Source organism: Lissotriton helveticus, chromosome 2_1 (genome assembly GCF_964261635.1).
Source record: "Lissotriton helveticus chromosome 2_1, aLisHel1.1, whole genome shotgun sequence".
Lineage (NCBI taxonomy): Eukaryota > Metazoa > Chordata > Amphibia > Caudata > Salamandridae > Lissotriton > Lissotriton helveticus.
In genome coordinates this window covers 368,011,887-368,039,149 of record NC_136059.1, presented here as the reverse complement: position 1 = coordinate 368,039,149, position 27,263 = coordinate 368,011,887, and the positions used below count along the sequence as shown (strand labels likewise).

The 27,263-nt window shown below is 45.2% G+C and overlaps 1 protein-coding gene across 1 annotated transcript in view; it reads right to left on the bottom strand.

Moving 5' to 3' along the window:
* Positions 1 to 27,263, bottom strand: part of EGFLAM (EGF like, fibronectin type III and laminin G domains) — an 812,243-nt gene that overhangs the window by 60,160 nt on the left and 724,820 nt on the right. Inside the window, exons 14-15 of the mRNA XM_078674979.1 lie at positions 16,871 to 16,996; positions 15,515 to 15,758 (exon numbers count right to left, since the gene is read on the bottom strand). Coding sequence (XP_078531105.1) covers positions 15,515 to 15,758; positions 16,871 to 16,996 — 370 coding nt within the window. The remainder of the gene's footprint in view (positions 1 to 15,514; positions 15,759 to 16,870; positions 16,997 to 27,263) is intronic.

The following is a 27,263-nucleotide window of genomic DNA, read 5'->3' as shown; positions in this document are numbered from 1 at the left end:
ATTGAAGGGTCATCAAATTGCACTAGCATTTGCTGCCCTTGAAAGCATGTCAGCCAAAAACCAATGACGTTGATGGACATATAAATGAGCATGAAATACTGAAATAAGTAATACTGTCCTCTTGCCTCATCTCTCTGTGTAGTCCTGAGATATTATATTCAAACTAAGGAGCTCCTGATGTATCTAAGGAGTTACTATGGTGTAAAATAAGTCATCCTGACACTAGAAACCACATTCCTCACTATCTCACCAGATTCTTGATAATGAATACTGTTGGAAGTGACCATCTTCCAACAGGCCAATTGCAAGGTGTAATCCCAGATTTTTGCCTTGACTGTTTTTGCTGGCAATGGAACTCTGTGTACTTTAGCCCTGCTAACCAGTGGTAAAGTGTATGTGATCCCCCTTACAACATTATTAAATTGTCATAACCTTGATTGGCATATCTACCTTAGCAATAAGTTCCTAGTATATGGTACCCACAGTGTACCCAGGGCCTGAAAGTTAAATGTCAACAGTGGGTAACATTACTCATTGTGCCATCAACTGCAGTGATAATGCAAATATGAATGCAGGCCTGTCACCAGTTGCCTTGCTGTGCAAGTTTAAACGGCCAATTCAACCTGCCAAAATAATCTCTTTTGACAGGCCAGAAATACTCCTTTTAAATATTTATTAGTTATCCCTAATCAATCAATCAATATTTGTAGAGTGCAGCGCTGTCAACCTTGGGGGTATCGTTGCGCGAGGTCTCCGTCGAAAAGCCAGGTCTTGAGGAAACAGCAGGAAAAGGTAAGAAATGAGCAGAAAAGGGCAAAACAGAGGGCAGAAAAACAAGCAAGCAGAAAAGGCAAAACAGAGGGCAGAAAAACAAGCAGAAAAGGCACAAAAAGGGCAGAAAAATTAGCAGAAAAGGAAAAACAGAGCAGGAGAGGGCAAAACAGAGGGTAGAAAAATAAGCAGAAAGCAAACCAGAGTGCAGGAAAATTAGCAGAAAAGTAAAAACAGAGCAGAAGATGGCAAAACAGAGGGCAGAAAAATTAGCAGAAACGTAAAATGGAGGGCAGAAAAAATAGCAGAAAAGGCAAAGCAGAGGCCAGAAAAACAAGCAGAAAAGGCATAACAGAGAAAAAAAACAAGCAGAGGAGACACAAACAGAGGGCAGCAGGTAGACAGGCAGGAGAGTGTAGCGGACTACGGGAAAGCTGGACAGGAGAACAGTTACAGGGGTAGCTGGCACGAGGACCTAAGTAAGCTTTAATGTCCACTGAGGAAGGGTGTATGGTAGTTAAAAGTAGAATATGTAAAAGTTTAACATTAAATATGTCCTTATAGTGAAAAGGCCCTAAAGCAGGGTTAGTTGTTTGATAGGAAAGAAATGGGGTACAGTATTTAATTTAATAATGCTATCTCCGCCTAGGAAACAATACACTGTTCATTTGTGGACTTATATTTATTAAACGGCCAATTCATTCGTAAAGTTTCATGTGTAATACATATTTTAGAAAATGTACTTTTAAAAAGTTGCCTGTTACCTGCCTAAAGCCTCTTATAGCCCATTTACATGAACATCCAACTGTCACCGAGGAGCTAGAGTAGCCCCTTTGATGAGGTGTGAACCAGCTACCAGAGCTCAGACAAAGTAAAGGCATTGGGTGCAGGGAGTTCCTCTGTTTCTCTGGAAGACTGACCATCTCGGTTGTGCCAAAGAACTTAATTAACTTCAAATAGGCCTACCCAGTCACATGCAGATGTAGCTAACACCTGGGCCAGCCCCCTTCCTTTGTTCCCGAGCCAGTCAGGAACCAAGCTCACTGGGAGAGGAGCTGCCCCCAGAACCAATTGTGAATAACCACAGAGGAGGGGTTGCTGATTTCCATGGCCATACTCTAGGGTGGGCACAGGAGCCATATTGAGTTTTGGTAGAGAAGGGCACTTTGAGCAGGGTATACAGAAAGTACAGCAAAAGTCTGGAGGATCACATCTGGAAACTTTAACCCCATTGGTTAGGGAGTGGCCATGAAATTCACCCACCAACTGGCTGGTGCCAGGCATAAATGTGGCACCCACAGTACCCTCCTTATATCACGTCTGTACCGGTGGAAGAACAGAAGAGGTATGTACCTGCTGTCTGTGACCTGAGATGAACACTGGAGACCAAGCCAGCTCTCCCTCTTGTACCCAGGCCAAAGAAGTGGACTTCAATGGTCATAAGGCTGACCTCCTATTTGAGCTACAGGGACACAACATGCTTCAAAAGGCCTTTTCCTGCATTCCCAGCTGACCAGTTCCAACTGGATCTGCCTTAGACCCTGCTGCTGTCCTCTTCTGGAGTGAGTCATGACACCAAAGTGCTGTTTGTCCTAGACCCTTGGCTGGTGTCAAAGTGTACTCCTCCTAAAGTTTCTTGAAACCTGGGACTTACATAGAAATTGGGTACCTACTTTTTGCCCAAAGAGCTGCCATGGGATCGGGACCAACCTGCCAAGTTGATACGCTGAGAGTGCATCACTGTTGGGACTGAGCTTGTTGCAGCTCTCGCCACGTTCTTCTCCGCAACAAGAAATCTGATTCAGTGGGTCTGTAGTCAACAGGCATCTGATGCCATTGAGCCTTTTTCAGCCATGGGCCGCATGTCTTGCCCCACCAAGCAAATCCAAGTTCCAGAAAAGCTTCTAAGACCAAATACAGAAAATTATACCAGATCAAGCTGCTGCCGATTTCCGATTGAAGTTGTGAGCTGTTTGGGTTAAACACTGGAACTTTTCCTGCTCAGAGCTTTTCTACCTTTGTTGATGAGTTCACTGAGACCTCAGACTTCAGCTCCCTGTTTTCATCGAGCGCATTTTCAACCACATCCTACTGCCTTGATCCACTGAAAACTTTGTGCATCATAAAAGTTTCCAAGTGCCAAGGTAACTTTTTGATAGAACATACCAGGTCCTTGTATCTAACCATTGATCCATCGTGGTGGGCCTTAAAACGTAGGCTTAACCTGGTCATGCGCAACCAGGTTACCACAGTTGGTGCTTCTTGCTTTTCAGTGCTGTTTTTAAATTCAAACTTTAAAAATTCAAACTCTGGTTTTACTTGTCAGATTTTTGTTGTCATTTTATTTATTAAAATGTACTCTATTTTCAAAATGTTTTGTTATTTCTAAATTGGTTTGGTATTTCTCTTTTGTTGTGTTTTGACTTAATTTCTGTTTGAGCAATAGGCACTGTCTAATTGCTGTATACAAGGCCTCTGAGGTCAGCCTATTTTCTCCTTGTCATAGCTACCAGGGGGTGAACTCAGGTTAATTTGGTGACTTTATGTGCTTCCCTAAAAATAATTGTAGTTATTGTTTTAAATAGGTACTTGCCCCCTCAACTAACACCTCAATTCCTTTACAAATACCAAGGCATACACGTTGCCTGCTAATCATACTATCTACTGGATAATGGTTGGAAATATCCATTTATTGCACTAATGTCTGTTGCATCATATCACATGAAAAGCAGAAAGTAATGAGAAGGTGCACGTCAAACTGGCTGAAAAAGAGCTATCCGGCTAGATATACCTAGGACATATCCCAAATACCAAGCAATACTAATATATGTGTGCATGTGCACTTCCGTCTATGCACAGCAAGCAAAGATCCATGCTCCAATACTGCATTATGTGGGAAGGCCTTACACTGTTGCTCAACATGCTCCAGAGAAAAGCACCAATTGCAGTTATTTATGATATTCTTTCTATGATCATAATGCAGGTACCCAAAAGGGTGTCTTCTATTACACCTCCATAGCCCCACATTATTCTGATTAGTTTCAATCCTTACTATACCTTTGCATCTTTGTTACTACATTCACGAACCATGAAGGAAATTAACATCTAAAAAGTTACGATTTCTAGAAAAGTGTCAGGTCCCGATCTACTTGTTCTGAAAGACATGGTGGACATTGACAACTGGTTATGGCATTGATTTGTAGGCATTATCAGGCTGATCTTATCATAAGGAGGAATTGAGCACAATAAAAGAGAGTGAGAGAAAAGAATGAAGAATTAATAAGATTTTGTACAGTGAGTACAATAATGGTTAAACTATGTTCTAGAAAGAAAACTAGAAGGTTCTAATACCTTCAAGGTATGACGGCCAAACCCAATCTTTATTACAGCGTCCTCATGCTAGGGGCTATGAAACAGTTCACCAATGAACACTCTAGCGAAAGTTAGGCAATAAGGATACTTTACATCAGATCAGTAAAATTCACAAGTGTTCGGATATCCACTCTAAAGATGGGGGTTTGAGGGATAGTGTGGTACGCATAATACTGCTACACCAGCTGTACTTTGATCTAGCCTCCTGTAGTACACAAGTAGGCCCTGAATAAAGGAGGCACACATCTATAGCAATTAAAATTCACTCACATCCCAGAAAATGGAATTCCCACCTGAAGAACACTTAGCACATCCTTGCTTGGTCCAAGTTACTGGCTCACTATTTTGCCATCTATTACTAACATTAAATGAAGTAAAACAGCTAAGAGGCCAACTGAGACCTATAGGTAAAGTCGAGGGACTGATGACAAAATAGTAGACTTCTCACTATGTGTTTCAGAGGTGGCTTTTTCTTGTTGGTGCCTGCATCTCAAAACGTACTAGTCGATTCGATTCAAAAGCTTTATTCGACTATTTCACTAAACAATCATAAAAGCATACAGAATATATACAAAATACATTCCTCCTGGTACACTCAAGCTCCAATATCACTAAAATATACCAATTAAAAAGAAAAAATCATTCATAAAGGTATGAACATAATACAGCTCATAATAATAATAAAAAAAAAAAAGAAAACAGCTTAAAAGATTAAAAGACCATACTTTTCCTAACGGCCATTGATTTCCAAATAAATGTAGCTGTGAAGAAACAAATATCTGGATCCTCTAGGGAGAACAGTAAGCTCATTGCTGATTTTTTTTTTTTTTTTTTTTTAAAGACCTTTATTCATTAGGAAAGGCAAGTACAAAGCAACAAGAGCCCCATGGCTCATATATACAGTACATCACAATTTACTGAAGTACAAAGGATCCATTACAGAAGGAATAAGGTCTAGTTTTAAAAGTTTTCCTTGTAGAATAGACATGAACAGGATAACGTGGTGCAACAGGACGACACCGGCAGAAAACAATCAGGATAGGTAATCTCGAAGCATAAACAAGCATCAGAGTCGTTGCGTGGCACCCAGGAAGGAAGCGTCTAAACCCCAGGGAAGGAAAAAGGGAAAAAGAATAGTAGGCCCATAGAACAGAAAGAAAAAACAAAAACAAAAAGAAAGCATCCCCACCCCCTAAGTACCCCCCACCCTGCACCCCTGCAGCTGGCTACGGCCTAACCCCCCCTAGCAGTGTGCCTGTCGCCCAAGAAAAGGAGTCCCGAAAGATAGAGAGTGAGAAAAGGAGAGAATCCTAAATCTCTCGGAAAAAAGAAAAGTGGGGAGGAGCCCACTACCCGTCCCCCAGCTCCACCATGTCGTACCAATAGTTCCTACAGCGGTCTGACACTCAACAAGTACAGTATGTCCAATAAGCAGAGAAAATGAAGGCGCAACAGCAGCGCGCAGTATCTGTAAGGCAATAACACCCAATCCAAGTACAAACCCCCGCTATAATCTTCTATCCCCAACGATGCATGTCCGAGTCACTGAAAGAGACTAGATCCCTCGCCGCCCCGCCCACCCGAATAGCACAGGAACAGGAAACAGTAGCCCCAATGGCATACCACGGTCCCAGAGCACAGAGTGGAGCACCGCGGCAATATCAATAAACAAAGTACCGATAACATGCCCCCATCCGTCACGATCCGTAATCAAAATCCAGCAGTCCAATAATGGAAGCGTCTATCCTTGTCCCGTTCGTTCCGCACCACCGCAGATCCACGCAGCCAATGCAGGCGTAGACGGCAAGCCAGGGAAGAAACCACGTTGTAGGGGACCAGGTGCAGGCAGGGCGATGAAGTCTAGGAGTCCCAAAGAAAACGCCGAGTATGCCATCACAAACACTCCCAGAGTAGCCAGGGCAGGGAGGGAAAGCTCTGCGCACCTCTCTTCTCGGAGCGAGTCTCGGGGGTCAGCAAACATGGCGTGGAAGGAGGGCTTGCGTCGTCGCCAAGGTTCCAAAAGATACGATGTCGGGAGCCACCCTCCCGCGACTAATGGCAGCGACAGACTTGGGGTCACGAGAGCGCCAGCAACTCCAGTGGACACCACCGGAGCACAGGCGATGGTGGAACAAAGAGCGGTGCTGAGTCCCTGCGAGGCGGCCATTTTAGGGCAAGTGGAAAAACTGAGGATGTCCTCCATTTTGTCCAACAGGGCGCAGCCAGAGCGTAGAACCTCAGATTGGAAGGAGAGGACCGCTTCCAAAACGCTCCCAGAGCTGTAAGAGGGGGCACACAGTGTATCAGGCACGGTTCTCCACATGGTGAGGCCAAAAGCATCATTCACGGCCAATCAACCACGACACACAGCAGCATGTCCGCCATAGCATTGGGCAGGGAGACCCCGGGTAAAAGCAGGCGCGCACCACAGAAGGACAACCAAGCGTGCTACGAAGGCCGATGCCGGAGCCTGAGTGCAAACAGTAGTGCAGTCTGATAAATACGCCCTCCGCTCAGTTTCGAGTACCTGGGCAGGTCGGAAGTCCAGCGCTAGTAGCGGGGCGAAATGCAGACAATAAGCACACAAAGCACAACGCGAGTGTCCGTAGCGTCAAAGTTGTAGCCTGGTGCAAGCGCTGCAGGGCAAAAAGCGCAACAGGATGCGAGTACAGGGTCCGCTGATCGATGCGAGCTGCAAAGCGAGACCTCACCGTCACCAAGTCCGGAGGAGCTTGTCTGATGGCCAGCTCCGATAGATACGCGAGGTCCCGGTCCATACGCCGATGCAGGCCGCCAGCTGCGCCCAAGTATTTCTCCAACTTGCCAAGGAGCAAACACTTCAGGATTTCGTCACGGGTCAGTGAATCGCTTCCGCTGTCGAAATCAGTCACTATATCGCAGGATATCAGGCAGGAGAGGCTTAAAGGCGGAGACGGTCTCCGGAGCCGAGGGACTACACGTCCGCTCCGAGCGCCATCTTGGCTCCTCCCCCCCCTCATTGCTGATGTTATCGTTGTTACAGCCTTTTTTTAAAAGAAAGGTTTCAAATAAGCAATGCGAAGGTGCAAATACAGATCACAAATAAATAGAAAGTGTACATTGCTCTGTTTAGTAACCTTGTCACAAGGGCAGGGTGAGGAAGGATGATTTTTCATTCGAGGGAACGCCACCAGGTGGTGAACGATTCCTAATCGTAAGCTAGTGAGGACAAACCGATGGGATGGTCTAGTAACTATCCTCAGATAATTTTGAAAGCCAGGTGTCACCACGTTGGAATAGTAAAATTGTGGCGTAATTAGCAGCATATTAACATTTCTCCGTAATTGTGATTTCTTGTTCAAATAACGACACTTTAGCTCTTTCTTGGGGATATCGGATAGGCTCTCGGGGTTGGCCTGGACGTCTAGATTAAGTACATCTCTAGCTGTTGCCACAACATAATGAATCCATGGGATCAATGAGCATTTATCTAGGAGAAGACAGTCGCTAATAATACTCCTGGTAAAACCAGTTTCTTCTTTCATCCAGATTGCTCTCCACACCATCAAGGGCCTTAGGGTGATTAAGTCAGACAGATACCCCAACCCCAATTCCTGGTGTGTTATCTCAGTTGAGGCTGATTTGGGTAAACATAACAATTTTTTAATAAAACAATTTTCCTCAACCTGTAGATCCACGTGACGACTGTACCCCCAGACACCGGATCCATATAATGCGATTGAAGCACATCTGCAACAGTAAATGTGCAGCATATCATGGATACAACGGTCCCCAAGCTTGCTCGCGAATTAAAACATTCCGTGGGCACTTTTAGACATTTTTTCCTTCACATTAGTTATCTCTTGGGACCACATGCCATTGGTGCTAAACGTAATACCTAAATAGCACAATTTTTTTACTATTTCTATTTTCTTATCCTCTATATAAAATGCTTTCAGCTTCCTCATTTTCTTCCCACACTGCATAATAAAAGTTTTGGTATTATTAATTTTTAGCTTCCTACCCTTGATGAATCCCGCAAACTTGTCCATTAGCCTCTGCAGGCCACAAGGGGTTCTAGACAAGAGCACCGAATCGTCGGCATAAAGCAAGACGGGAATAGCCAGACCGTCTGCTTGTGGGGCATCAGAATTGACCTGCTTAAGTTCAGTGTCGATTGCGTTGATAAAGAGGGAGAAAAGGAGGGGCGCAAGGACGCACCCTTGTCTTATGCCCAGATTAACTCTGATGCTATCCGTACATTCTCCCGCTTGGCCGTATCTTATGCGGGCTGATAATTTTGTGTATAATCTGGCCAAAAAATAAATAATCCCAGGGGGAGCGCCATGCTCTAGCAGGGTTGACCATAGCAGTGCATGATCAACAAGATCGAACGCGTTACTAAGATCCGCGAAGCAGAGGAACAACGAACCCTGCTTGGCGCGCGTATACTTTCCTATTAAAAGGTCTAAATTTATGCACTGATCTATGGTTCCCAAACCTTTACGGAACCCATATTGGGACTGCGCAAGGATGCCACCAACATCCACCCATTCCCCTAGTCTGGCCAGCAATACTCGACTCATCGTTTTAAGTGATGAGTCTAAAAGGGAGATAGGTCGGTAGTTCTTCGCATCTGACCCATCTCCCTTTTTATATATAGAGATAATTATAGATTCGCCCCAAGTATGTGGGGTGCTTTCCTCAACTACCGCATTAAAAACCTTGGTCAGGACGGGGACCCATAATTTTATATCGGCCTTGTACAGGTCGATGGGCACCCCATCAGGGCCTGGGGCTTTCCCGCCCTTGCTACATCTAATGGCAAGCTCTACCTCTGAAACAGTAATGCCTAGTGGGGTGGTAGGCCATTGATTGGCCACCATAGTCATTGGATCGCCCCCCCCTTCCGGGTCAAAAATGCTCGTAAAATGTGAGACCCAGCAGTCTTCACTAACTTGGGCAGTGAGGACTGGCGTGTTATCGCTCTTAAGGAAGGGGCAGTTAACAGTGTCCCCAAAAAGTTTACTGTCTGAGAGTTCGACAGCCCTGGCCAGCTTGTCCCATGCTTCCTCCTGCAATTCGTGCTTCCTGCGCTTTATCTGCCCTTTGTAATCGGCCCTTAAGTTTTTAATAGTCAGCCTATCTCTGGGCCTGCTAGCTAGAGCCTTTTTTAACTTCCGCAGTGACTCCGAACGTACTAGTCACAGTTAGGTCTTTCTAGTATTGGGGCACCTACAGATATCTGGGCACATGCAAGTTGAGACGGCACTGATAGCCACAAGTGACTAGCTGCTGGTCCAGTTGTAGACATTTGTAACTGTAACTTCAACTGGTGATATCTCCGGTATAGTAAATACTATAATTTACCATGAAGATCCTACCACTAACATGGGCCTTGGCTCTTTTATCTGGTAAAAGGTCACTCCTCAAGGCATGTGCAGGTGAGTTCCTCGTGCTGGAAGACTGGTCTTCCTTTTCTCTACAGGATAAGTAGTGTTATTACTACAGAAGCTTTCCAGGAATTAGTCCCAGTCCCAGCATGCACATGTTCCATTCCTGGCTTTATCTGTTCTCTCTTGGGGTTGATACATATCCGTCCTCAATGTGGAATTAAAAAATAGAGTGAAATACTGGCTGAGTAGAGTAAAACAAGTACTTCTCTGGATTCTGCAAATTATAAGTTTAAAAACTCTGCTTCTCCTGGGGGGAGGGGGCACCTTCATGGTGTCACTGGACAGTTATTACGAGCTTCCAGCCCTAATGGCCGAACTGGGACCATGTTGGGAGGGGTCAGGTGAGGACGCATAATCAGGTGTCTGGAAAGCCTCCATTGTACTAAGGAGGTGGCCACAAGAAACATGGAAGGAGTGGGTTTCAATTAAGCAGGTGACTACCTGGGCTGACTACCTACACCTTCCATAATCTACAGCAACAGGCCTGTCACCCTAGACACTCTTAATTAGTTTTTAATATGGCATGGATTGTAGTGGTACAAAAAACTTTTTATTACCACCAGCCAGTTTTTCACATCCATCCAAGTGTCAAACATTAATATGGTACACACACGGTAAACATTCAATCTGTCGTAATGCCATCACCCACTAAACGGTACTTGTGGAAAAAAAGTGTGGAGAGGAGAGTGAGCCCCTCACGGAAGAACCGCCAATCGGGTTGTCTGACTAGCAATTGCCAGTACACCCAATTATCATCATCGGTGACTCACTCTCATAACAGTGGAAAATGAAAACAGAAAAAGACCGACAACATATAACAGTGCTTCTTCTCAACATCAGCCCCACAATCTGCTGACTGTTCCTATCAAAGCAAGTCAACGTATTGCCCTTGCTATACTTGTGTGCACATATAACACAAAAACAGAAACCCCCAGTGAGAGAGAAACGTGAATCTCACACAATTAAAATAGAAGAGTTCACTGGCCACTCTGGGTTTATTCTGAGCTGTGAATTCTTCTAACTTAAAAATGACTCACACCATACAAAGTCTCAGGTGGGTCATAGTCGCCAACAGGTTTCGTTGCTCATATTTTCTGCAACTTCTTCAGGGCAAATGGGGGTTACCCACTGCTATTGCCACTGTCTTTCAACACACACCTGTGATGGTAAAAACTACAGGTTTGTAAAATAAGGTGAGCCGAGGGTTAAAGACCCTCTCATATTTACTAATGAATTTAATTAAAAAGAAATGTAATACAAGGTTGTGTTACTCAGAACAGACAACACTGCACATAATCACCTGGGGTTAGCGTCTTTCACGCATACCTGCTACCCCTTTTAAACAGTCTGCCCGTGTCCTCAAAGATCACGTGTTGATTACGAGAACCCGCTATCGTTGGATGTCCTGCACACAGAAACAAAGACAAGGACCGAAGTCAGTCGATGTGACACTACATAATCTACTGTCACGCACTCAATCACCTCATTGGAGTATAGAGGACTTGTAATTAGATATAGGAAACCAAATATTCACAATGCGCCCTTCTCAAATCAGACCCGTCGGTCACCGCCTTTATCTCCAACCTAAACCTCCCCCATTTGGTACTGGTTTGATCACCTTACCGATCCAGTGGGGAAGCTTACCCACGCTCGGTCACCGGCACTTCTAAATGTCACCCGCGCCCCGTTCCGGCTTCAGAAGCCGGATATCAGGAGACGCGCGATGACGTGTAAGACGTCGCGTGGCATGTGACAAGAGTACGCCACACGTGGCGGTCATCTTACAGTGTGTTCCATAACCTTAACAGTGGGCAAAGCACACTTCTTGGCAGTGCAGAGCATTGCAAACCAACAATCAAAAGCTGAAAAAAGGGGGAATCTGGTGTCAATCAACCATCTTTTCACCGGAAACTTTTCTTGGAGGGGCAAATAAGATTATTTACAGTTAAAACGTCTGCTACCTAGGTATGGGCATGTGTATCAAAGGGATCAAATAATGACGAGAGGCACACATGGGTGGTATAAACTGTACTATATGTATTGTATAGTTGGGAGTTGGTGACCCAAGGCTGCACTATCGACTTTTCAAGGATATACATCATCATGTGAGCTCATCGTTTGGTGATTTTATTCCACTCAATGAGGTCGTTCAACCCCTCACGATCGACCTGTTCCTGATAGATCCAGCGACCTTGCTTTCTCGCCAAAATGTTTTCTACATTATGACTCTCACACATCACCCTCTCCAGTACAACCCACTCCAAATCCTTGGGATCATGTCCCATGTCATTGAAGTGTTGCACCAATCTCGTTGTCAATTTTTTCGCCCTGATGGTGCTAAGGTGTTCTTGAATGCGGACTTTTACCTTTCTGGACGTAAGAAGTGGATAACACCCAAAGAGGCAGACTTTATTGTCAACAAAAAGTCTCGCATTCCGGCGTTCTACATCTTGCCGAAGATCCACAAACCCCAGAGACCACCCCCAGGAAGCCCGATAGTGTCAGGTATCCAGTCAGTACTGGAGCCCCTGTCACAATTCGCGGACTTTTTTCTGCGTGAAGCAGTAATTACTCAGGAGTCCTATGTTCAGGACACGACTGACATTCTTAATGTCCTTGAAGGAGTGCATTTTGACCCTGAGTTGCAACTGCTAGTAACCATCAACATCGAGTCACTCTACACCAGTATCCCCCAGGACGCCACGCTGGTGGCAGCAGCGCGGGCCCTGGGGGAACTGGAGTGGTTCTACGATACGCCCATCACGTTTGTCATGCAGTGCATTGAGCTTGCATTGACTAAAAACTTTTTTGAGTATAAGAACCAACTATACCTGCAAGTGTCTGGGACGTCTATGGGGGCCACTTTTGCCCCAAGTCTGGCCTGCATTTATGTGGGCCAGTTTGAGGTGAATGTGGTCCTCCATCGGAACAACAACCCCTTTAGGGAACATATCTCCTTATGGAGGAGATATATTGATGACGTCCTCTGTATCTGGACAGGTACAGAGGACCTCCTCCTTGAATTTCTCTCATGGCTCAACCAGATAGATGACTGCCTTAAATTCACTTGGTCTATTAATAGAACCACAGCAGTCTATCTGGATGTTGATATCGAAGCAGTTGACCATAAATTGGTGACGACCGTACATCACAAAAAAACCGAGAAGAACTCCTTGCTCCACTACAATTCTTTCCATCCAAGAGCCTTACGTGATAATCTTCCTGTGGGGCAATTTTTGCGCTACAGGCGAAATTGCTCCACGACAGAGTCATTTGTGGAGCAATCGGAAGAACTGGCTGTGAAATTGGCCGCCAGGGCATATCCCAAGAAGGTGGTAAAGCAAGCACGTAAACGTGCATTGAATACGCCTCGGGGTGCACTCCTTGAACGCCATGTTAGAACTAAACAGGAGTGTATACCAGTGGTAACAACTTTTGATCCTTTATCCACCAAACTGAGGCAGATTGTGAGGAAGCATTGGTCAATTCTTGATACAAATATGGGAAAGATGCCACCTCCAAGGTTTGCTTTAAAAGAGCCACAAACTTAAAAGATAAACTGGTCCATACCCGGACCTCACAACCTGTATATACAGAAAGGCTACCACCTGGCCATCACCCATGTACGAGCTGTTCAGTATGCAATTTAACAAAGACTACGAAGGCAGTGACCCTGCAAAATGGCAGAATTTGGCATCTCACCAAGTTCAGTAATTGCAATACTGTAAATGTAATCTACAGATTGACATGTAAATGTGGGCTGCACTACATTGGACTTACGTCCAGAAAGGTAAAAGTCCGCATTCAAGAACACCTTAGCACCATCAGGGCGAAAAAATTGACAGCGAGATTGGTGCAACACTTCAATGACATGGGACGTGATCCCAAGGATTTGGAGTGGGTTGTACTGGAGAGGGTGAAGTGTGAGAGTCATAATGTAGAAAACATTTTGGCGAGAAAGGAAGCTTGCTGGATCTATCAGGAACAGGTCGATCGTGAGGGGTTGAATGACGTCATTGAGTGGAATAAAATCACCAAACGATGAGCTCACATGATGATGTATATCCTTGAAAAGTCGATAGTGCAGCCTTGGGTCACCAACTCCCAACTATACAATACATATAGTACAGTTTATACCACCCATGTGTGCCTCTCGTCATTATTTGATCCCTTTGATACACATGCCCATACCTAGGTAGCAGACGTTTTAACTGTAAATAATCTTATTTGCCCCTCCAAGAAAAGTTTCCGGTGAAAAGATGGTTGATTGACACCAGATTCCCCCTTTTTTCAGCTTTTGATTGTTGGTTTGCAATGCTCTGCACTGCCAAGAAGTGTGCTTTGCCCACTGTTAAGGTTATGGAACACACTGTAAGATGGCCGCCACGTGTGGCGTACTCTTGTCACGTGCCACGCGACGTCTTACACGTCATCACGCGTCTCCTGATATCCGGCTTCTGAAGCCGGGACGGGGCGCGGGTGACATTTAGAAGTGCCGGTGACCGAGCGTGGGTAAGCTTCCCCACTGGATCGGTAAGGTGATCAAACCAGTACCAAATGGGGGAGGTTTAGGTTTGAGATAGGGGCGGTGACCGACGGGTCTGATTTGAGAAGGGCGCATTGTGAATATTTGGTTTCCTATATCTAATTACAAGTCCTCTATACTCTAATGAGGTGATTGAGTGCGTGACAGTAGATTATGTAGTGTCACATCGACTGACTTCGGTCCTTGTCTTTGTTTCTGTGTGCAGGACACCCGACGATAGCGGGTTCTCGTAATCAACACGTGATCTTTGAGGACACAGGCAGACTGTTTAAAAGGGGTAGCAGGTATGCGTGAAAGACGCTAACCCCAGGTGATTATGTGCAGTGTTGTCTGTTCTGAGTAACACAACCTTGTATTACATTTTTTTTTAATTAAATTCATTAGTAAATATGGGAGGGTCTTTAACCCTCGGCTCACCTTATTTTACAAATCTGTAGTTTTTACCATCACAGGTGTGTGTTGAAAGACAGTGGCAATAGCAGTGGGTAACCCCCATTTGCCCTGAAGAAGTTGCAGAAAATATGAGCAACGAAACATGTTGGCGACTATGACCCACCTGAGACTTTGTATGGTGTGAGTCATTTTTAAGTTAGAAGGATTCACAGCCCAGAATAAACCCAGAGTGGCCAGTGAACTCTTCTATTTTAATTGTGTGAGATTCACGTTTCTTTCTCACTGGGGTTGTCTGTTTTTGTGTTATATGTGCACACAAGTATAGCAAGGGCAATACGTTGACTTGCTTTGATAGGAACAGTCAGCAGATTGTGGGGCTGATGTTGAGAAGAAGCACTGTTATATGTTGTCGGTCTTTTTCTGTTTTCATTTTCCACTGTTATGAGAGTGAGTCACCGATGATGATAATTGGGTATACTGGCAATTGCTAGTCAGACAACCCGATTGGCGGTTCTTCCGTGAGGGGCTCACTCTCCTCTCCACACTTTTTTTCCACAAGTACAGTTTGGTGGGTGATGGTATTACGACAGATTGAATGTTTACCGTGTGTGTACCATATTAATGTTTGACACTTGGATGGATGTGAATAGCTAGAGAAAAACTGGCTGGTGGTAATAAAAAGTTTTTTGTACCACTACAATCCATGCCATATTAAAAACTAATTAAGAGTGTCTAGGGTGACAGGCCTGTTGCGGTAGATTATGGTTTGAGTGGGGGGCGGCCTGTACCCTTCTCTTTCCCCCTTCGACTCCTCTTATTTGGATATACCTACACCTTCCACCAGCTATATCTAATTTTGAGGAGGTGAAAATGAGATATGTACATTGAGGCTGCAGTGTCCAGCTCTACAAAGCTTATGAAGTGAACTTTTGCCTGAATAATGGTGTAACTGAGGGACTATTTGCCATTATTAGATTTGGAAAAAATGAAAGCTTACCTTATTACTGCTGTTCCAGAGCCACAATCAAATCTGAATTCCACATAGCCGTCCACCATATTAATGGAGATGAAATCTTTGCTGTCCGTATCGTAGCTGTACAGAATAACCCCACTCTCAGAATCAGGTCGTAATGTGATTTCAAACTCAATGAAGGAAAGGTAGTGCTGTGGTTGAAATGGCCAAGGTGTTGCAGCAAATGATCGCAAAGACTCATTAAACTGAGGCACAGCCAAAGTGAAAGCTGACAACAACAAAAAAGTTTTGTGTAAAGCATACAGAAAATATGTGATTTATTTTAATCATTTTAATATTTTTTAATTATTCTGTGAATACATAATTTTAAAAGGTTGCGAAGGATTCTTTATAATTCGTTTTTATTTCTGTCTAAAATTTTGGTATACAAATCTTGCTCTTGCTTTAACCTACCATAGGAGACATTAACTTTCTAAAACCATTGGTGTAGTTGCTCAGTTGTCTCCTTTATTCCCTAGCACACTTTAATATTAAAGGAAATCTTTTTGGTGAGAATAAAGTGAGTGCAAATTGGTTGTGATCCAGAAATAGCTAGGAAAGCAAGCATCTACCTTCTAAGGAGAAAGGAGTATGTGGACTTTGCAAAATATTATGATGCGGTTTATGGCCCTCATTATGAGTCACCCGATCTATTCCATTTCCTGTGCAAGCTACTATTTGCACAGGAATGGGAATAACAAGTTTTGTGATAGTTACCACATGCCTCACAATTTTCCGTAGGTAAAGGTAATAATTGTTGCACCTTTTAAACTCTGCAGCCCTTGGTACTGGATTTTAAAAGATGCAATAATAATCGCCTTCCTTGTTGGGCCACCTGTAATGAGGGCATAAGAGTCTGATTTCTGGAAGGGAGTTTTGTGAGACTGCGATATAAAGGAAGAAAAATGACTAGATTTTGTAAATGGGATCTGGATATGAATTGTGATGTAAGATCCCATAAATCTGTCTTGTAGATACATTTCTGAACATTTGTGAGAATCTAGAGTTTGGTGTGCAAAACGACTGGGAGCCAGTGCAAGGGCCACCAAATGACAGTGATGAGACACTTTTTGTTTAGAATAAAAATTAGAGGCATAACCATATTTTAAATCATTTAACAAATGAAAATGTCAAGATCTACAGACATGTAGGCAGGGTTGCTTCTGCTACTTGCAAGGTGAGCATGGGCGTGGTTATTTGGTTCCCTAACAATGGTTTCTGCATAAAAGGAAAGCCTCTGATCAAAGAGAAAAAAAGGGCTGTTTTGAATCACATTGTAAACTACACCACTGACCATCAGCATGCACAATGCAAAGCATAAAAGTAACTGTGCTTTCTTACCCCTTTCACAGTGTCGACCCCTGAATCCGATGGGGCAAAGGCACATATATGAGTCTGCTCCGTTCGAAGCGCAAGTACCACCATTGATGCAAGCGGCTTCATCACAGATTCCACTGCTACATTCACCTGGACATTGAGGTTGTGAGACGTAAGAAATTAGAAATGTTCCATTGAAACTTTATTTGCATCATGCTATTTTACATTCCTATATAATGTAGATGAATTACCCACATGTCCGGATCTCTGTATTGCAACTGAGCACGTAGTTCTCAGGATTAATATATCTTAAATTTTAAACATCATTCATGTCCATATATCTACAACTTTCAGATTCATAACTTGGTGTTCATTCAAAATATTCAACTTAAAAGCACAGTACATTGAAGTGGACACATTTTTACAGCAATCTATGGTCCATGATGACATTATAACATGGGGATGCACCACTGAAGGGAAAGACAGGGGCGGCCGGGTGCAGGGTGCTATTTCAGAGTCGGGCGCCTAATGCTGTTCAATGGAGATTCTTCTTTTGGCAAACACGCTGCACCGGAGGTTGTAGGAGGAAGACCTACAACAGCAGAGGTAAGTAGAGATGTAGGGGTTTGTGGGGGCACCATTGGTTCAGGTTACCAATGCCCAGGGGCTTCGGATGCATGGGTGCCTTTTGCCGTCAGACTCTTCTTACCCGGGCTAGTCGTGGTCAGTGGAGCCTCTGGATTCACACTGCAGGCGCTGCTGTGGAGATCAGGAGATGTCAGCCAACGCTGGACTCAAGATCAGAATCGCTGGGGAGACTTTACAGCACAATTGAGCCACTCAGGCCGTGGGCGTTGGGTGCAGAGTGGGCAGGAGACACGGATCCACCTGGATCCAGAGTCCTTGGAGTTAGTTTTTCTGGACAGGTCCGCTGTCCATGGAAGATTAGATTCTTTTTTGAAGCTAGCACTCCTACCAAGGTTTTCAGAGGTCACTTGCTGCAAGGCAGGTCGCAGATTCACAGAAGCCGGAGACAGGCCGGTAGGGCTGGAGCCAAGGCAGTAGTTGTCTTCAGTCATCTCTGCAGGGATGTCTTCTTTCTTCTTAGGTCATCACAGATCTAGTTTTCAGGTCTGGGGGATCAACCTAAATACTAAATTTAGGGGTGTTTTAGGGGAATAGCTGGTAGGGCAAATGGGCACCTTACCTGGGGTGGCTACACCCTCATTTATGCCACGTTCCTGTAAAAGGCGGCATAAACCTAGCCCTGTTTGGAGGGGTCTCCCCATCCTTAAGATGGCGGGGACTGAAAGATGTGCTCCCCTACCTTAGGTGTGGGAGAGGGGTTGGCCTAACGGCTAAGGCGCTCGACCTCGGACCTGGGGATCTGGGTTCAAGTCTCGATAACGACGCCAAAAACCTCCTGTGATTCTGGGCAAATCACTTAATCTCCCCATGCCTAAAAAATGAAAGTGTGTCCTCATGTAACGTAACTGGTGCTATGTAAAGCGCTCTGATACCTGATTTGGTTCGGGTCTAGTTCGCGCTATACAAAACTCTGCAAAAAAAAAAAGTGTGGAGTTGTCAGAGGTGGGTACATGCCTATTCTTCTAAGGTTTGCCACCAGTTTTCCCACCCAAAATAGGGGTGTAAACTAGGGGGGGTCACATTACAAAGGTGGCAGGCCTTTGAAGCTTCCCCTTTGAGCACTGAATCATCCTGGGGGAGGAGATGTGCCACCTCTGCCCGGATGTGCATCGTTTACAAAGCCGGCAAGACTTTGAATCTTCCCCTTGGAGCACTGGCCATGCTGGGGGAGGATGTGTGACACCTCTGCCCTGGATGTGCAATTTTTCTGGGCCTAGAGAGCAGAGGCTCTCCACCCAGGGGTCCAGAAACATGTCTGTGTGTGGCAAGCTGCCTGAAGCCAGTCAGTGTCCACACCAGGGTCAGTAGGTTTTCAGGGGGCACCTCTGAGTACATGGTTTAATTAATCTCACACTGGCATTAGTGTGGATTTATTTCAAGGAGTTGCATGGTGTCAAACACTCCTGGTTTCAGTGATGCCATCATGGTGCTGTGGAACGCAAGTTGTCAAGTTACCAGCCCATGTGCTTTCTATGACTTCCCTGTCTCCTACTATATCAAGGAATAGACCCTAATATTGTAGGGGCATATCTGCTCATGCAGATATGCCCAAACCTGTGATATAGTGAGCCCTGCCTTAGGCTGGTAAGACCTGCTAGAGGGGTGACTTACTTACATCTTGGGCAGTGCTAGTTGGCATGGCACACAGGAAGTTGGCCATTTCGACTTTGTTGTTTTCTTTGCACCAGATCATACATGCTATAGTGACAGTCTGCATGGCCTAGGTGAGGGGTCTCTAGAGGACCCTCTTCAGTCCCAATGCCCTAGGTACCCACATACCTTTTACTTGGGACTTACAGGGGACCTGAAGGGCCAATTGTGGATCAGTTTTAAGGTACTGGAAACCTGGACAGCAAGGAGCCAGTACTCTACAATGAAAGATGCATGAAAAGCCAGGTAAAAAGTGGGGGCGGGGGTTACAATAACAGAACCCCTTATTTTCACAGTCTATCAATTTACAATTGCCATGACATTTGCAAAGGAGATAAATACATTTGAGAAAAAATGATAATTATTTTTGAAGCAAAAATAATTGAAAGGAAAATGTTGAATTATGTTTATTTCCTACTTTGGTACGTATGTGGCCCATGCAATACATGGACTATGTAAACACAGGGTGAGCTATGTGTGGGACTATCATACTATTACTTGTGTAATGTAAGAACGTCTAAAAGTTTTGAACATCATCAATGATAGTATATGAAAATCATGTAAGCCCATTACTCCGGTTTCTAAACAACTAAAGTGGTGTATATGTCTATCTTACTTGACTGTAGCAGGAGAGGTGATTTTTTTTACAAAACTTATTGGAACATACTTCATCTAATAATTAAACTAATGTAAACATGTGGCCAAAACACTCATATATAGACACAGAGATGTAAGCAGAAGATTAGGCCACTTCTTCATACAGTGTATATCAACACATGCTGTAGAATGGTTATGTTATGTAAGCAACATAAATCCTGCTTAACAGCAATGTTTTAATTTCAAGGGATTCCATCACAGAATGAAAACAAATGTTTATTACAGGTGGTACAATTTATATTGAGTAGTGTGGAGCCCCTTCTTGAGATAGATAGTTGAAATACCAAGTAAAAAACACCCTATAACTTGTACTACTTAAGGACATTTTCATTCAATGTATTAATGTTAAGGTGATGCTACAAACAGGGGCGGCTGCTCTCCTCCTTTCCTGGAGAAGGTAGGCATAGGAGATTGAGAGGTCTACAGATACACACTGGTTAGTCAGCGAGGGACACTATAGATTCATCTGAATTTCACTTATCCAGCATGTGGCAGTAGTGACAGGATGCAACAATTTTTCTAGGGCTTTGGGTCAGGAATTTGCTGCCCAGAAGCCCTGACTCCAGCCTAACCCAGCCTTCCCAAAGCCGCTTCATATTGGCTGACTCCACTTTCAATCCGCTCCTAGTGTTCCATTACTGGATACTGGCCTGCCTCATGATGGTTTCCCTGCCACCCTTGAACAATATCTGCCTTCTCTGGCCTGTCTGCCACTGAACTTCTGACACCCCCTAGCTCTGGCTTGCCTTAATGCAGTGCTTCTGCCTTATTTGCAACACAGGTTCCTGCTCAGTCACCTGCTGGTGTTGCAAGATGAGCTGGAAAGAAAGAAGCAGCTGAGACTGAACATTGCCCATTTCGTAAGTTGGGAGAGACGGCGAGGGCAGGGGTGAGCAGGGGTAAGCTGAGACTGTGAATGTTTGTGTGGGTGTATGTATGTACCTGGAAGTGTCCAAGTGTGAATGGGTATGTCAGCTTCAGACTGTAAAGCTGTGCAAGTGTATTGGGGAAAGGGCTAATAGGACATGTTGGCTCTCACTGGCATAAGGGTAGACCAAGTGGGACATGACAGGCCTTCTTGGTGAACGTTTTGGCTCATCTTAACATGATGTTGGCCCAAGCAATAAACATTGAGCACTGATGATAATATTTTGGTTTTATCTGGTGTTCGACCTGTCAGCCTTAGTTTGGGTTCCACCAAACTCTTAGCCTCCATTTTTTACTGATCTCGTTTTTGCTGGCCTTAGGACTCTGTGCACTTTACCACTGCTAACCAGTGCTAAAGTGCGTGTGCTCTCTTCTCTAAACATAGTAAAATTAGCTATATCCAATTGGCACATTTAACTTACTCTTAAGCCCCTACCATAGTTGTACTACATGTTACCAGAGCCTGTAAATTAAATACTACTAGTGGGCCTACAACAAGCAATGATTTTGCCACCCTCTTAAGTAGCCCTTTAAACATGTCTCAGGCCTGCCAATGCAGCCTGTGTATGCAGTTTTAAACTGCCATTTCACACTGGCAAAATAAATGTCACTCCTGAAGGTAGGAACTGAACAGCCCAGAGGGCAGGGTGCAGTGTATTTAAAAAGATGGACATGTACATTCAAGATTTACATGTCCTGGTAGTGAAAAACTCCTACATTCGATTTTCACTACTGCCATGCCTACCTCTCCCATAGGATAACATTGGATTACCTTATTACTTTTAATAAGTGATATCTTTCAATTGGGAGCAGGTACAGGTCGAGTTTGGCGTGTTTGGCGTCTACAGAATTTTTATTAAAAAGCCCTCTTTAATGGTAAAGTTAGATTTTTAAAAACAATTCTGAAAATACCACTTTTAGAAAGTGGGATTTTCTTCTCCTAACATTTTGTACATTCAGCCAGATCCTGGGTCACATGACTAGGTGTAGCTGGCAGTTAATTTTTGTGTATTGCTCCTGAACACAAATCTGCACTCTCACCCATGCTCTTCAACTTGTTCATGGAACCTCTAACGGAAAAAACCTCTAACGGAAATGCGCAATGCATGCAACATTCAATATCACATGTATGCGGATAACACCCACCTTTGTCTGAAAATCTCCTCCCTGGCAGACATCAGATCACTCAACTCAACCCTACTCAAAACACAACACTGGCTGACCTCCCAACATCTCAAGCTAAACTCACCCAAAAGGGAATTTCTCCTTATAGTGCCATCCAAACTGGCTTCCGTCACTGTTGTCTAATTGAAACTCCTAACAGCTCTCAACTGTACTCCACACTCCAGTGACTCCACAAGGTCTCTTGGAATAATACTTGATAAGATCTTGAGTATGCAGGTGCACATTAGCTAAGCCACCAAAGCAGCTAACTTCCATATAAGTATCCTAGGAAAGATAAAACCCTTCCTTCCTCTGGATGACTTCAAGTCTGCTGTTCAAGCACTAATAATTTCCAGGTTGGATTATGGTAGTGGAACACTCTGTGGGTTACCCAGCTACAGGTTGGCACTGCTTCAGCTGCTCATCAGGGAATCTAGAAGAAATAACCACATCACACCAGACCTGAAATCCCTAAATTGGCTGCCTTTTGAGGTGAGGATTCATCTTAAAATTGCTAGCACGACACCCAAGACCCTTCCCCATAACACCCCTTTGTAACTAGCTCAAAAACTAGAGCATTCATAATCGATCGTTCTCGGGTATTGCCCTAAAAATCTGGAACTCCTTGCCTCTGGATGACAGAATGATTCCCTCTAAGGCATCTTTAAAAAAGAAGTGAAAACTCTATTGATGAATACCCTCTGATTGACTGTACCCACTCCCACTAGGTATCATCTGTTGTATTTTTTCCCCCTAACAAGCGAGTCTTGCTCTTCCTCTACGGACTGTCTCGCCCTGAGTAGCGTTACTACAATGTACTTCGCACGTGAGCCTATGACTTTGACTTCGTCTTTGACCTATTGCTGTCCCCAGGATCAATATTTGTTTGTTGTGCATATATGCTCATATATATCCTTTTGTGATGTCATGCTACGTTGTTCCTCTTTTTACTCCAATATCTTCCCTATCACTGTTGTCTCTAGCAACCTACTGGACTAACTCTTTGGTCCGGGAACATCTGTTAAGCACTCTGATACCTGCCTGGCTTTTGTCCGTGCTATATACAACTTTATATAAATAAATAAGAAAGTGAGACAAAGGAAAAATAGGTAGTGGTAGGATGGGCCACTCTGAGTTAACGAGGGGGAGGAGCTTTCACCTACCACACTTGCACATTACAAGGGCTCTGCCTGAGCACTCTCACAAAGGGTTTGCCACTAGCCTTTTGTGATCCCAGACAAGTTGAGACCAGGGCAGGAAGAAGGGGATGCCTAACACCTTTTTGTTTGATAATCAATTTTATTGTTTTTTTAAAACAGGTAAATCAGCAGTAATCAAATGCAGTGTGTTACAGCAGTTATAGGACATCACCATGTTACATATTCAGAAAATGCACTTGCAATACATAGGGGCATATTCTCAAGGACTTATCACTGAGTTAGCAGCACTTTACTGCAGCAAAAGCCACTATAAATTTATCGTCCCATTTACAAGCTGGTGCTAACAGCTGATATCACCACTTTACCTGCAATAGCAGCCGCAAAAAACATCGCCACAAATTACCCCAGCAACTATCGCTAATGAGATCCAGAGTAGGCGTTCCCGTGCAAAAAGCTGCAACAGCACCACTTCGCAACATTCTCAACGACCAGCCAGATTGACGATAAAATCACAGAACAGGTGATAAGGCGCATTAGCAGCAGGAATTTAACACCTGCTCTTACCTGGTGTGAAGTCGGATGACAACCTGCACCAGAAAAGGGAGCCCAGCCCAGAGCCACACCTGAAGAACAACAGATGCCATGGAGCCAACGACCATGCAGCTCGGACACCCAAGAGGGCCACAACACCCACTGCCATCCCCCCAGAACCCCCACCCCCACCACCCCCCCAGAGTCCTTTAGAGAATGACAAGTTCATCGAAAGAGTACAGTCCACAGTCTGAATGCCGTATCATTGGTGACCAAACAGAATATGGCAGTACATTTCGAGGTCCAAGGTGAGTGTCGCAGAGTGTATCGGGGGACAGTGGAAGGTGATGATGCAGAGGGCAGAACCAAGCAAAAACTGGCCATATGGTGGAGATGAATACTACTGCGTCCTTCTTACCACAAAGGCAGATTCATCCGCATCTTCGTCCTCTGGTGTTTCATGTGCCTCACATGTGGGTGGTGGTGTTCTGCCTCCAGCACTATGTGGCATTGACACTTCAGGGGCGGAGAAGTGGATGGAGTGGTAGCAGCAGCATGCATTAACGCCAGGCCTTGTGGCAGCAATGCCATGAGGAGGGTCTGCAGGGCACAGAAGAACCCAGCTACCTCTCGCTGGTGTGCAGCCATGGCAGCCGCTCTTTCCGCCTGCGTCCGCTCCATGTTCTCCATGATCCTCCGCATGTGTCCCAACTCCTGGGTGACATCGCTGGAGCCACTTTGACTAGTCAGTTGTTCTTGTCTCTGAGTCAGGACTCTAGCGATGGCAGCCATGGCTCGTTGGAGAGCATGGAGCGGACTGTGGGTGTCCGTTAGGGACTGTGAGTGGTCCCTGATGGGACTTAGACACCCACGTATGGCATCTAGTTTGGCTGCCATGCGTTTGAACCCCACCCGCACCTGTTCAGCCAGCTTCTCCTGGCACCCCCACACACAACGTTGGAAGGCCATGTGTTGTTCGTGTGGGTCTTGGGGGGATACCGTGGTGGTGGGTGCTGCCTTCTATGGGTTCTGTGCAGGGGGTGGGGTCTCCTCGTAGCAGCTGGCCTGCCCTGCTCCTGAAGGGGGGGTGAGGAGGCTGTCTATGAGTAGTTGGAGGGTGTCGGGGTCAAAGGTGTGGTGGTCCTCTTCGTCATCAGAGAAGAGAGGTTCGGCCTGCTCTGCAGGAGGTGCTGGACTTCCCTCTGCAAGTTGGAGGGGAGATGCATTGTACATGTTTACATTCAGACTGCATGACAGTGTACATTGTGACTGTTTGGGAGGAGCTGCCTATTTGATGCAGGACAGTGGACATTTCGACAACATCACGGATGTGTGTTTGTACTTGTACATTGTCAACTCACATTTCCCTGCAATGCCAAATGTGATTGGCTAGTTTCTACAGACAAGCGGCACCAGTTGTGTCTTCTGTTCTGTTGTGGACGTGTTGCGGTTTGTAACACATCGTTGTCAATGTTGATGTGCTCTGCAAGTTATGCGTGCGTGCTGCATTTTGGGGGAGTCACCTCTGCAGCTCTGATTTTGCTGCCCCTTATCCCTTTCATGTGTTGTGCCTTTGACTTCTGTGCTTATACAGTGCTGAGATGTTGCATACTTGGGTACATCTCCAGGTGGGAGTTGGGGGGTCTGGGACATGGTTTGTCCGCAGATGTGCTATACTTAATTATGCATGTGTGCCTTGTGCCCATCTCCCCCGTCCCCCTAGTCCCTGGCCGTTACTCACCCTGGTACTGTTGTGTCCGGTCATGTTGAGTAGTATCCGGTCCCCCAACTCCTGCCATCGTCTCCCCACTTATGACTGTGGACACCATTTCCTCCATCTCGTCCAGCTCCCTCTGTGGCGCTGGACTCCCACCTCCAGTCTGCATTGCAGCCTTCCAGTTGTTGGCGAGTTTCTGCTTGGTTTTGCGCTTCACATCATTTCAGCACCTACTGACCTCTTCCACTGTCCTCTTCAGCACTCCGACTGCATTCACCTTGTCCACGATGGATTGGCATATTCCATTTTTGTGTGCCAATGACACAGTGGAGGTTACGAACAGTAGTTGATGGTGTTCTACCACCTCCATTATCAGGATCCTGTTTTCCTGTGGACAGAACTGCTTTTTCCTACTCTTCTTGTCCTTGCCCTTCCCTGACCCAGAGGTCCCAGGCTGGTCCTCTGGGGGGCTTGTGGGGTTCTGGTTGTCCTCTGTACTTGCTCCGGCTACCTCCATTGTGCTTTGCTGTTGTTTGGCTTTTGTTTGTATGTTTTTTTCTACTTTTATAGTGATTTTTCCTGCATGATGCGTGGGAATTGCAGGCCTGTCGCTGGTTTTCGCAGATTTTTTGTATTGCGATTGGCCTCATCGTTACTATTTTCGAGTTTTTCGGCATCACGCGAATTTTAACACGGTCATTTGATGCGTCAGCGTGAGACTATCGAATGGTACAACCGGGTAGGGAATACAAGGTTAACACAGTGTTACTTTGTCGCGATAGTCTGCAATGTGTAAAGTTGCGTTAAGCTAATTTTGCGACGATTATCACACGTTCTTGAGAATATGCCACATAATCTCATAAAGTCTCACATAGTGCTCACAGTTCCTGAAGGGAGGTACTTTTATTCTATCTGCCCCAGCCATTTACTCCAGACTTTACAATGTTTCGCCGGGCACCCCATGACCTCATACATAGGCTTCTCTTGTGCTGTGCATCAGTCCATCTCTCTGCACAATTTGGTTATGGTGGGTGGGACAGGGTTTATGCAGCTGACAGCAAAGTCCCTCTTAGTCACCACCATGGCTGCGCTCTGAAATAGCTTGTCGAATCTAGAGCTGCATATTTAATGGATTGCGTGGGACCTCCCAGCCCAGAAACTCTGTGAGCTCCTTTTCTATGTCCCAATATTGTGCAATGACGGGGCAAGTACCATGTGAATGAAATCTGCTTGGTCTTGTTCGCAAAGTTTACATGATGCGGTTGGTTTCGGACATACGCTATGAAGGTGTTTTGGTGTTAGGTAGGCAACGTGTAGATAGTAAAATTAGACAAGACGGAGTCTGGCTGAAGTGGGGACTGTTTTGGGTACCATCAGTGCATCTCTCCAGTCCTCCTCCTCAAGAGGCCCGATCCATCCCTCCCACTGGCTCCTAAGCAGATCAAACGTATTTGGAGTGTGGTTTGTCAGGGAGCGGTAAATACAAGAGATTCCTCCTTTTACCAGATTACCTGTCATGGTTTGCACCTCAGAGGGACTATATTCTGCTAGTGAGGTGCCATTTGGCATGTGTATGTGGAGGGCATGGCGCAGTTGCAGCTACCTATAAAATTGTGAGGAGTGTAGGAAAGTACCGGGTCTGCAAGTCCTGAAAAGTGTGCATATGGTCGCCTGTCTATATGTCCCCAAGCTGTGAGATGAAAATAAGATCCCAGGCCCGGAATCCCTCCAATATGCTGACCTCTCGGAGCCAGGTACCCTGCCAAAGTGGCGTGTATTGGGTCAACTTATTGGTCCATTGGATGTGGCGCAGGGCGGCACGCCAGGCCAGGAGAACCACCTGTGTCACCATGGGTAAAGTTCTGTGGATAGGTCTCCATACTTCATCGCCTAGATCCTGGGTAGGCCCAAGTCATTCAACTCTGCTCTGTATGCCGAGTCAGACCAGCCTCCGTTAAACCAG